The sequence below is a fragment of the Solea senegalensis genome, linkage group LG3, assembly GCF_019176455.1.
Source record: "Solea senegalensis isolate Sse05_10M linkage group LG3, IFAPA_SoseM_1, whole genome shotgun sequence".
Lineage (NCBI taxonomy): Eukaryota > Metazoa > Chordata > Actinopteri > Pleuronectiformes > Soleidae > Solea > Solea senegalensis.
Genome location: NC_058023.1, coordinates 22,886,528 through 22,898,693, shown reverse-complemented (window position 1 = coordinate 22,898,693; position 12,166 = coordinate 22,886,528). Strand labels below are relative to the sequence as shown.

General features: G+C 40.3%; 1 protein-coding gene across 2 annotated transcripts in view; it reads left to right on the top strand.

The window, feature by feature from the left end:
• ano2b (anoctamin 2b) overlaps nt 1-12,166 on the top strand; it is a 59,179-nt gene that overhangs the window by 2,319 nt on the left and 44,694 nt on the right. For both annotated transcript variants that reach the window (XM_044022770.1, XM_044022769.1), the window contains exons 2-4: nt 1,998-2,188; nt 4,929-4,955; nt 7,987-8,373. In XM_044022770.1, coding sequence (XP_043878705.1) covers nt 1,998-2,188; nt 4,929-4,955; nt 7,987-8,373 — 605 coding nt within the window. The remainder of the gene's footprint in view (nt 1-1,997; nt 2,189-4,928; nt 4,956-7,986; nt 8,374-12,166) is intronic.

The following is a 12,166-nucleotide window of genomic DNA, read 5'->3' as shown; positions in this document are numbered from 1 at the left end:
CATAAAATGTTTTTTTTTTTTTTTTTCTCTGCCTTGATCCGCTTGAAAGGGAACATTATCAAAACAAAACCACGCCCCCCTCCTCCACTGTTGACATATGTCATGGCTATACACCACGTTTGAGTGGCGAACTTCTGCGTGCGTGGATGAAAGAGATTGAAAGATTCGCTCCGTCTATGGGTCTGAAATGGGAGCACAGCACGTGGCCTGGTGCGTTACTATGGCTACAGCTGTCTGTATCCCTAAAATAACCACACATGCCGCACACATGCTAACCTTGTTACAAAAATGACAATCTGTTGCGGCTTCTTCTGACAACATGGAAGTCAAACGGCGAAGATGGAGACGTCTCTCTTTTGTCACTGCTGCATGAGGAGGAGAGACGAAGTGTAGGGAGGAATCACAGCGTCAGAGCAACAAGTCATGTGCCGGTGTTTTTGTCTTCCCCGCTGCACGTGTGCAGACGTTTGTGTCCTTTCATTGTGCTCCTCATGTATTCAGGCTAATTGTTGCGAGCATTTCTATGTGCAGGCTTGTCCTTTTGTAAAGTGCTTTGAGACACGGCTTGTGATCGACTGACGCACGTACCAATTTGCACAGTTTGAGACAAAGCTCTGCCTCATGAGGGCACTTTGCATATTCGTGAGTTCTCCACCTACAGTGAGTGCTAACTGAAAATGTTGATTGTCAAATCCAAGAAATGATGCGACTCCACCAGAACCACAGAGAACCAGTTTGGGGTGTTAGAGAGGAGAGTTTGTGTTTGAGTCTGTCTCACCAAATCCCCAAAATGTACAGTAAATGGGCAAAGTCAATGCATTCAGAGTATTACACTACATCTGAATGGTTAATTCTATGAAAATACACAGCTCATTGTCAGGGAAGTGTGAAAACGCATAAAATGGTGGCAAGAATTAAAAAAGCACCTGCACACCTCCTGCTGTCCCAGACATTATGAGGTACGGGACTATTATCTTTTTTAAATGTCATGTAAAATGTCATTTCATGGCCTTTTTAAACCATTTTCATGTGTCAAGGATTCAAACTAAATGTTCAAAGTGGAGGCAAAGGTCATTAGCTCTATTAAGTGCTCAAATCAAAGTGCATTTAATCAAATCAAGCATATTGTGGCATGTCATATTTGTTTTTATATAATCACCTTGAATTCATTTTATGTGTATCTGAGTAAAATGGGTTAAAGAACCAACAAAACAATGATAAACTATTATAATGTGACATAGTACAAATTGTCGTGGTTTTATGTCGATATAATTAATAATAATAAATTAACAATAGGTTCCTCGCATGAATTCGTGCCAGGAGCCGTTTCGGCCCCTGCCATTTGTGGCTCGGGCCCTAATAATATCCCTATACCTTTGTGGTCGTTTTGAGTGACGTTACATTCAATTATTCAACATTTCACCAACCACATCACTGACATTGACGCAGAGGTCCAAATAGAGACTCAATGTCATCCCTAAAATCACTGCTCTTTCTTTTGTATCTATAAGAATCTCTCGGCCATGAACAAACAACAAACTAAGCACCCACGCTGCCTCCAAAACCATTCACTCCCTTACACCTCACCTCGCAGAACAAACAAACAATAGCCAATGAGTCTTGTCGTCTTCTTAATCCCCACTACATACAATACCGGTGTCATCATGGCACAGAGGAATAGCAGCACTAAATAATCTCTCTTAATCTGTACAAAAACGTGTTTTTGTTAATTCTGCATGCTTGTCCAAAGCTGCGCAGGAAAGATGTGAAAAAGCACCCGAGTCAATACGAGTGAATCATCCAAGAAGCTCTTGGTTCTCCGTGTTTCAGTTTTCTGTTGCGTCTCTGGTGGGGAACATTTTCACAGTGAAGTGAACTAAGAGTAAACTGTGGTCTTTACCACCTCCAGCTCCACAAGGCTGAGTTCCTGTGAAACTCTCATCATTTTTTTGGCAAAAAGGGATTTTTCATCACATCTCATTGTAAATGTCTTTCAGATTCATGGTCCAACAGTGCCCTTCAAGTGACCAGGGCACTCAGTGAGTCATCCTCCATTCAAAGCGACGTCCTGTACCACCTGGCCCGGGACGTGTCTGCGACGGGAATGGACCTCATGTCTTACAGCATCCTTGAAAATGAAGCATGGAAAGAAGAATCATGGGCTCCGGAGTCACAGATCCTGTTACAGGTGACTAAAACGGAAGAGAGGCTGCGTATGGAATAAAAAGTTAAGACTTTAGGGATCACCAGTAGACAAAATATTACATACAGGTAATGTTTCCTGTGTGGGTGATGTATGTCATCACCTTTTTGCTATTTATATGCTATATAAATGTGCTATATAGAGAGACTGATGTGAAGTAAAAGTTGAAAATATAGGTTAATGTTAATTTAGGGAATATACTTGATTAAGACTGATGACTAGCTGCATGCATCATGATATTGGTGAAGCTATGGCCCTTTAACCCTTTAACACCGAGCGTATCGCAGGCGACACGTTTGCATCGGCAACATTCCAACAGTTTCTGAAAGCTGAGAAGTTGCACGTCAAAGCCAACTTGTGGTAATTACGGTAATGTCACTCGTGCTGCTGCAGGAAGCAGATGAATCAGCATTTTTGACACCAGAGTGGAAAGAGTTGGAAAAACGCCTGTACATATAGTTTCCATTTTTTGGCCTGTTTCTGGACAATTGAGCACACAAAATCTGGTGTTCATGGACAAATACAGTGTTTTTTCTCCATAAAATGTTTTTAAATTGTTAATACACTATACTAACATGCAGTAACTTGTAAATAACTGCCAGATATTTAACGTTATTCTGGCAAAATGGGCAAAAGGATGTAGTCACAGGACAATTTTGTGCTCTTCTACGGTTAAAATAAGCAAAAAAAAAAATTCCAGCCGGACATTTTGAGGCTTAGGTGTTAAAGGGTTAAAAAGAGACGTGGAAATATAAAATACATTAACTCAAACGTATTGTAATAATTTATGTCCTTTTTTCCTCTATGCTGTGCTTTCCTCTCGTCAAATCTTACACACCACCACCTCCCAGTCCTTGAAAAAGTCCCCCCCACATGACTCTTTGCATGAAAGCACACAACATGTGACTGGTCAAGAGTTATAGATCATGAAAGAAGAAGAAGTGAAGGGCTATCAGCTCTGCTTCTATACAATTTATAGAAAGTTGTGATTCTAATGTAGCCAATGGGAGGGAAACCACAGGTCTCTCTCAGATATTGGGTGCAATCTAAGAAAACAAGGCTGGATCCTCTCACCACACTGTAAAAAAGCTGCTGCTTGCTGTTCAGTCTAGAGAAGAGGGCAAAGATATTTGTAATGGAACGGTCAGGGAAGTGAAAATGCATTTTGTTCTAGGACAATTTGATTTTTTCCCCCAGTCAGACGACTCAGAACACTTCATTGTTCAAGTCTAAACGTGTCATTACGACATTAAAAGAGAATGCACAGTGTAACGCTACACTCACACGAAGGCAGTGTACGTGTCACACCGAAACACTGCTCATTCACTTTGTTGAAAGGCATTGTCATTCCTGGGCTTCACTTTGAAGTTGAGAAATGTCTTAGCAAACAGAAGCACGAGCTCCGGGCCAATCTAATCACATTTAAGCTCAAAAACTTCAATCAGAGCTCTCAGACAAGGCCGTTCTCCTTGGTGCCAGTGTTTTTGACATTTTGACAGACAAAGTGCTCCTGCCAATGGTGTATATCACGTTGCCATCACTTAAGCAAAATGACCAAGATACAATATTGACCGGAGCCAAATCCAGTATTTTTTTTGTCTGGGTCTGAACCTGAATCTGACACAGTTAGAGGAAGCGGAAGTTTACTCTGACGGTCACAGTGGTTCTAGCCTTTATTTATACTTACAGCAAATGACAAAAACGATCGTTACATCCAGAATGTGCATGCACATCCAACCACCATGCTTTATTTTGAGTTGTTGTCGAGGGAAAGGAATAGTCAAAATAGTAACCCCGGTTCTAAACAGAAACTCTCCGTCAATCATTTATCAGTTTCTACTTATTATTGTGACCAAAGGTTTGTGTAACCCCTGAGCAAGGTACCCAATCCCCATTGCTCATTGTCATTTGGACACTCTAAATTGACTCTAACCACTGTAGCCTATGAATGTCAGACAGTGCTGCTGACCACAGTGAGACTTACACATTGATAAACCATGTCATACAACACTATATAGTATGGTGGTCAACAGTTAAGTTTACAAAAGTATGGACACTGCAAGCAAAAATATTCTGCATAGTAATGTAGTCAATTATAAAATGAACAACACACATTAAAGATCATTTACAGTCTCTCTTTTTTAATTGTTCTGTATTTCTTTTCCATTGATTATATTATTATAATATAATAATATTGAAAAAGACCTGAAATTAGTTGAAACTAGACCTGCAACTTCACCATCACTTCAGACAGTGACCAAACAACAACACTACCACCTGGAACCACTAGGGGCAGGAGGATTGCCTGTTGCTTCTCTCAGCCTGACGAGCTGATCGCATTTAGTGAACCAGAGGGGCATTTTTTACAGTGTGGCACGCTCCGTGCCAAAAGCGCCGGCGGTGCGCAGAGGCAGCCTCCAGATCACACAGTTGGAGGGAGATGGTATCACCAGCGTGTGATCCTCAGGCTGCTGCTCTACATGCGCCGCGCAGCCGCTTCATCTTCATCACTGGACAATGAAGCGTGGCTGCGAGAAGCCGCAGCTCCTTCTGCTCCGTGGACTAACGGCATTGACCTCCAGTGTCATGTGCGCGTGATGGGGATGAAGGTGGTGGTTGTCTGAGTGAAGACATCGCAAACTTTCACCCCTGCTCCTTTTCATCCCTCTCCTCTTCTTCTTTCTTCTTCTGCTGCTACTCTTGTCTGCTTCTCAACAACATGCAGATCTCCCAGAGTGAGGACAAGATCCCGGTAAGTAGACATCAGCTTCCACCTGCATCCCCTCCATCTGCTTCTCTAGTCCTTGCCTTGAGAAGTGAGGATTTTACAACCCGTTGTAGTAATTGTCAGTATACCTCTTGTAGAAACTGTTATATTTAGCTACTGTAATTATAATAATGATAATAATAATAATGATAATGATAATGATAATGATAATAATAACAACAACAACAACAATAATAATAACAATAATAATAATAATGATAATAATAACAATAATAACAATAATAACAATAATAATAATGATAATGATAATAATAATAATAATAACAACAACAACAATAATAATGATAATGATAATAATAATAACAAAGATAATAATTAACCTACACGCATGAGAAAAGCTTTCTGGAATCATTCACACTGAACCAAGTGGGAATCTTCTCAGTACAGTTCAAGGACTCAAGGAGTAAAACATGCAGTGAAATGAGGAGGATGCACAATATCACAAAGTGATACACTTAATATAATTCGAAATGATATCAAATTCTGTACATTCAATACTGAAATTGAAAAATATTTACAGCTTGAATAAATTCACATGCATAAAGTGACGATTTTAAATATTTTAATATATTGAAGTTAGAGTCCTGGGTGTATGGAGGTCAGATGGCCATTGTGACCACAATACATTATCTTTATTTGGTGTTTGTAGAAAAACAGCTAAATATTTCATATTTAGATTTTAGATTGAATCCTGAGAGGCAACACTGATCAGTGCTAACATTTAACATTTAAAGTGGCTTTAATGCTGCTTAAATGCTGTGGCTTATTAGTGAAGATCTCTTCTGCTTTTAATGAATTAATTCTGAAGCATCAATAATGTGAAATGGAACTCATTTTGTGGGTTTGAGAGTTCTTAATGGTTTGAATAAGTGTGCGGTATTTTAATGTTGTGACTGTTTGATGTACAGTTTATTGTCTGCACCCACAATTGCTGATGGGACCAAATGTGGGTAGAGCCTTGCTGAAGAGATTCAAAATCAATGTCATCCTTGTTGGCACGGCAACTTTATTTGTATAGCACAATTGAGTGAGTGCAGTGAGGCAACCCAGAGTGCTTTACAGAAAACTACAGTTTTAAAACACAGTAAAGATAACACAGCAGCACAGGTTGAAAACAATGCAAGGACATTGCCGTTGACACAGTTTTGAAACGGTTTCATTCATCAGGGTTTTAAACTGTGTCAAAGCTAAAAAAGCAACTTCAAATGGGATCAAAACAGTTTTATAACATAAAAAAAAGAATAAAAGGGCGTTGTAAGATGTTTTATACTTTTTTTTTTACAGGCAGGAAAAAAAAGCATAACACTTGTTAAACAGGTGAATATCTTTTACAAATCTAGGTTAAAATATATCAGAGCGTCATAAACATTTTATTGATACAACCAGTATTTCAATCCTTTGCTATTGAAATAATGCAATAATTATTTTTTATTTATTGCCCAGCCCTTTGCTCCCCCCAACAGTTCCGATGTTAAACAGCCTGTGTCCACTCACACAGTCAACAGAAAAGGTCTAATTAGTGTAAAGTGAAACCACCTGTGTGGGAGGACTATGGCCATGAATGTGCTCTTCAGTATTGTAGCTAATGTAGCCCGAGAGGAACCAAAGCATGAGGCCAGATTTCTGTTCTGCTGACAGTCCAGACGGTGCGTTTTATTATGTCTCTCTTTTAAAGGTCCAGTGTGAAACATTTAAGAGGGTTTATTGGCAGAAATGTAATATATTACCCATAATTAGTATGTTTTTGTACATGCATAATTACTTTTGTTTGGTTTTCATTGCCTTTCATTAACCTTTTACGTGTACATTTAGCCAAGGGTCACGTTTTAAAGGGGAGACTTACTTATGCTGAGGCCACCGTAGTTCCCCAACGCTCCTGGGAACGAGATGTAGTTTTAAACTACGCTTTTACAAGGTTAAACAAATAACACAGCCAGGAAAACAGTACTTTCAAAGTCAATTCCATGAAAAATTAAGCTAATGTGCCTTTTGCACAGCAGCCATTTTGACTAGTTGTACCCGGAAACGCACCAGTGTGTTACTGATCACATTAACAGGCTGTTCAGTCCATATAAGTCAGAACATTGTGACAGTTAACTAGCATGCACCCTGAAATTGAGGAAGCTAAACGCAAACTCAGCCATCGCTCATGGTTCTATTTACGCCTGTGATTTTACCGTCAAAATGGCCGCTGTGTGAATGTGGTTAAAGCCGTGGTGAAGGTAATTTGGAATCAGTTTATTCACCAAATTTCATTCAGTATTTTTGCATTGTTTATTTCAACATAATAAAAAACGGTAATGATTTTCATCTGGGATGCTAGCCAGCTAATTTGTTGCTAGTAGCACATATGTTCCTTGTTAATGAATGTCCCTGAGGAAAACACAATACATATTCATCTCATTTTGAGCAACAAGTTGACGGGATATTGCCTTGTCTTCCATTCATTTGTCCACAGCCTCATGCATGAGACTTTACCTCAATTAGGACCTTTTTAATCGAGAAATGGCAACAAACACACGTGCCCTCATACACACAGCCAGACACACATCACAGCACGTTTTAGAAAACTGTCCTCAGGTAAATTCTGCTTTTAGAAAACCACTACTTTGGTCGTTACCCTGAGCTTATCGAGCGTTCCCTCCTGTGTCCTCCATATTTAGTCTCACTCTGTGCTCTTTCAGTCTAAATAAAGACTAAAAGAACCAAAGGTGATCTGATCGACTGCCCACTCCACTGCTGAAGGTTCTCACTTCGGTGTTTTGAGAAGCTTCCAGTAGCCACTTATGTTTGGTGTGTGCTGACATTTCAATCAAACAGTAATTACATAACCCTGTTGCTTATAGGTGCAGGGTGTGCTGTCTTTCTGTTCATTAATTAGAGTGTGATAAATAAATGAGAGTATGGTTACCTCCTTATCACAGCAGTTTATAGTGAGCACTTTCTGGGTGTTTTACTTTGTTTATTTCTTCTTCTTCTTGTTGTGTCCCTTCAGGTTGTGGATTCACCTACAAGCCCTCAGTATCACAGAGAAGGCCTTTACTTTGCTGACGGCCGACGGAAAGTTGACTACGTCCTGGTCTTCCATCATCGCCGCCACAGTTCCATACGTCATCCCAACAGCACCTCAGTGTCACATGACAGATTATCTATTGTTTCCAATGGCAACTTTCCCCAGTCAGTGGGCTCCGAAGCAGGTGCAGGAATAGGAGCGGGTGTGCCGGGGGGAGAGGCAGCAAGTTTTGGCGAGGTGTTCATGGAACTTGGATTTGCTGGAGGGAACGAGACAGTGGAGCCGGCTGACCATGAGATGTGTCTGATCAGACAAGAGTTTGAGGCCAGCCTGCTGGAGGCCGGCCTGGAGATCGAGAGAGACAAAGAGGTGAGAGTGTTGTCATACCATAGACTAAATATAAAAATGTGACATAGTTTGAAAAACAAAGCTGAGAAAGTAGAATGGAAGGTGGACCCCCACTGCTTGCAACAACAACGCTGTTTTATTGGAGATCAATGGAAAATTAGACGACTTTCTTCTTGATTGCTGTCAGTTTTTTTTGATGACTTAATGCCCTCAATCACTAGTTTCAGGTCTTCCCAGCACATATGAGTGAACACCAGTGTGATTGACAGGCAGAATTTTACAATAGGAGCCTGATTGCAGGTGAAAAAAAATCCTTTTCAAACAGACCATGTAAATTTTATATACTGTCTATGCGTCATACTAATGCCAATATTCATTATACATAACAATTCATACAATTTAAACTATGTGACTGACATAATGGCAACAAAAGTATTGAATTATTGGATTTATAGGACCAGTGTGTAACCTGTAGGAGGGTATTTAGAATTACATTGCAGTGCAGTGCATTGCATGTACTTTGGACAAAGGCCTTGCATTACGGCCTTGCTGTGTCCCGCTGTGTTTCCATGGCAGCTTGAATGGACAAACTAGTCAGAGTGGGCATGTTGCATTTTTAAGCAGAAGGAGGCTTGAACCAACTGGGGGGAAAAAAATCTGAACTTAATAACTGTCATTTTTTTTTCTGACAGATATTGTGATTGAATTTCTATCTGCAATGTGGTCTTTTTAGGTCAGGCTTCACTTCAGTATTCACTGTAATACAAAATTTAAAACTGGTTGGATCATTTCTCCATGACACCATCAAAATAATAAGTTGAGTCATTGCGTTGTTTCAAATTGTGATTTCAATTCAAAAACGTCAAACATGCTCCTTGTTATGTGAAGGCCACTGTAGTTCTGTGACATGCTTAGGAAAGAGTGGAGGTTCTATTAATTAGACTTATTATTAATTAAGAATTATTCATTCTTCCTCACTGGACCTTTGAATGACTTAACATGATTTTTTTTTTTTAAATATAAATCTTGCTACAGGATCTGATGTAACTGTCTTGAGCTATTTAAGGTGAGTGCCTACGTACAAATGTGGCTCAGAAGTAGAGGATAGTGGTGGGTGAAAATGCAACACGAAACTCAGCATATAATGTGTGTATTACACCAGCAAGGGCATAGGGTCACATGCAGGTTTCCATTAAACATCAAAATGTGTCTTTTACTCCCCTTTTCTATTAAATGTACAATGTTCTTTCTCCTCGTGTAATCACCTTGCTGCTGTTAAACAGGAACCCTGCATGAAAAAGAAAGTAAGACACAGCCCAGAGGAGTCATTAACTTAATGTTACTGATGAGTACATGTCAGCTGCAGGCCAAACAAATTGCAGGTGCAATCATAGCCAAAGGCACAGTACGATCTCCACTCACAGCTTGTTATCTACAGTGCAGGGTGCTTACTCAGTTAATATGAACAAAACATGTCCACAGTATGATCAAACTCCAATTACAGGGTCAATGTGTTCCCAGTGCACATGATAGAAAGCTCAAAATTCTGTCTTTTTCTGTCATTTCAGTCATTTTCAGAAAACCTAAAAGGGACTGACAGTCTCACGATGTCTTCACTTTTTTTCACTTTTTTTCCAGAAAGATTTATTTGTAGCCTGGCATTGACATGTGTTTGAGAAACATAGAATGTAATTTGGACGTATTTCCACCGGCTCTACTCGCCTCGGTACGGCATGGTTTAGGTTGCATCTTGTTAAGTAGTTTTTAACTTATCTACAGTTCATCACTGTTCGGCTTGATTTGTATCTCGACGTCTCCGGAGCACAGACTCCTACTCCACAGACTACAGCGGCAGGGTCTGTAATGCCGCTTGTGATCGGCGGTGCTGTCCATAAATACACCAGACTCCTCTGTTAAATATGGAGATTTCCCTGGTAGTTGTTGGATATTAACCCACGTTTTTAGGATTGTTAAAGGTGGCATAGAATGCTTGTATCACACATATATGTTAGTTATGGAGGTTTACTTACATATATTAACTTGTTTTCATGATTAAAAACCTCCTAATCGCTGCAAACGAGCCGATCAAAATATCTCCTCACTGACGCTCTTGTCAGCCGCGCTGTTTCAGACCAAAACCACACCCCCAGAATGTGGACTGTGTTGTGATTGGCTAGCCAACAAGAGCTTTCCCACTGTCCTGTGATTGGCCAAGTACCTGGAAGTGACGTAATAGATAGGCCAGCTCTCAGATACACAGCTCCCCCTCTGGCACGGTGGATGCTCTGCATCTCAGCAGCTACAACGAGAGTAGTTCTTCTTCTTCTGCGGTTGAATGTACGCAACCGGATGTGCCCGGACTAGTGCCCGCACCAGGAGGCGCTATGGTGGTGAGAGAAGTGGTGAGGATTTCTGATGACGACATCAAATTAAGGAAGTGCCGATCCGCTTTGCAGAGCCCAGGAAAACAATACAACACTATTTTCTCAGCAGTGGCTGAACTACTGTGGTTTGTTCTGAAACGTTAGGGTTTCATAAACGAGGTAATGACGCAGATACACACACACACACAGCGTTAATTGGAGCTTCCGGTCTATGTGGGCTTTAAGTAGATTTAACTGATCTACAGTTCGGCACTGAATTACATTCTTGATTTGGCTTGATTTGTGTGGTCGTCCCCTCCTGTGAGGGCACTCTGGCCAGTCAGTGGCCGGCAGTCTGGCCAATCACCGCATAGTACTTAGCACGCTTTTGGAACCTCGCCGGAGCAGGCACTAAAAATAGTACTTGGTACCAGGTACCAGGCGCACCTATGGTAAACCCATGGTAAATTGCCGTGGGGAATAATACAAAACTCCTTATATGGACGACCTGGGGGTATGGGTTTACAGGTCACATTCAGGCTTTAAAAAATTTAGGATTCATCGCATTTTTAGTAGTAGCAATATTTGTGCGGAACTCACAAAATAGATCATTTTTCTTTTGTTTTTGTTCATAAATCCAAGCCATGTCAATGTTGAACTGTGATGTATTTCCAAATTTCACAAATTCAATCTGATTTTAAAACATTTTGAGTACTTTTTGCTCATGTGTGTTTATATAGTAAATAAAAAAAATACACATCGTTTTATAGCATGTATATACTGTGTTTTAACATACTAATGGAAAAAAAACTGTGTTCTAAGGGTTAATTATTAAAACATAGTTTCCCACCTTTTGAAGTTAAGGCAAATAATTCATAGCAAGTTAGCAAAGACAAACGGGCGGAAAAGACAAGTTTGTTATACAGCGTTTAACTCTCAACACTATTCTTAATGAAATCTTTCAGTTCCACCAACAGTATATGATGAGGACGCTGTTCATTTTGGATTCACTATATTCACAAGGGCATGACAGTTTCATCTGTGCTGATGGACTTTAATTCTACTTGCTGTAGCAGCTGTCAGCTGCTGTGCTGACCTCTATCCATTCACCAGTTTAGCCCTAAACGGGTAATTTTGTTTCAGCTTGTACTAATTGCTCTCACTGAGATTGGTTGTTACGAAGCAACCAGTATGTGTGTGTGTGTGTGTATGTGTTTGGTGGGTTCTTGGCAGAACCCACTGCATGTGTGTGCGCTCTGCACCCTCACTGCCAGAGTTGTACAAATGTAGTTATTGTTGAAATTCCACTTGTTAAACGGATGATCCATTGCTGCACATTGGCTCCAACTTACAAGAAGAATCATTTGGCATTTAAAAGTGTTGCTCACTTCAGCTGTTGCCGCAGCACTGACAAAATAAATGTCTGCAGATCTCATGAAAGCAAATGGTTT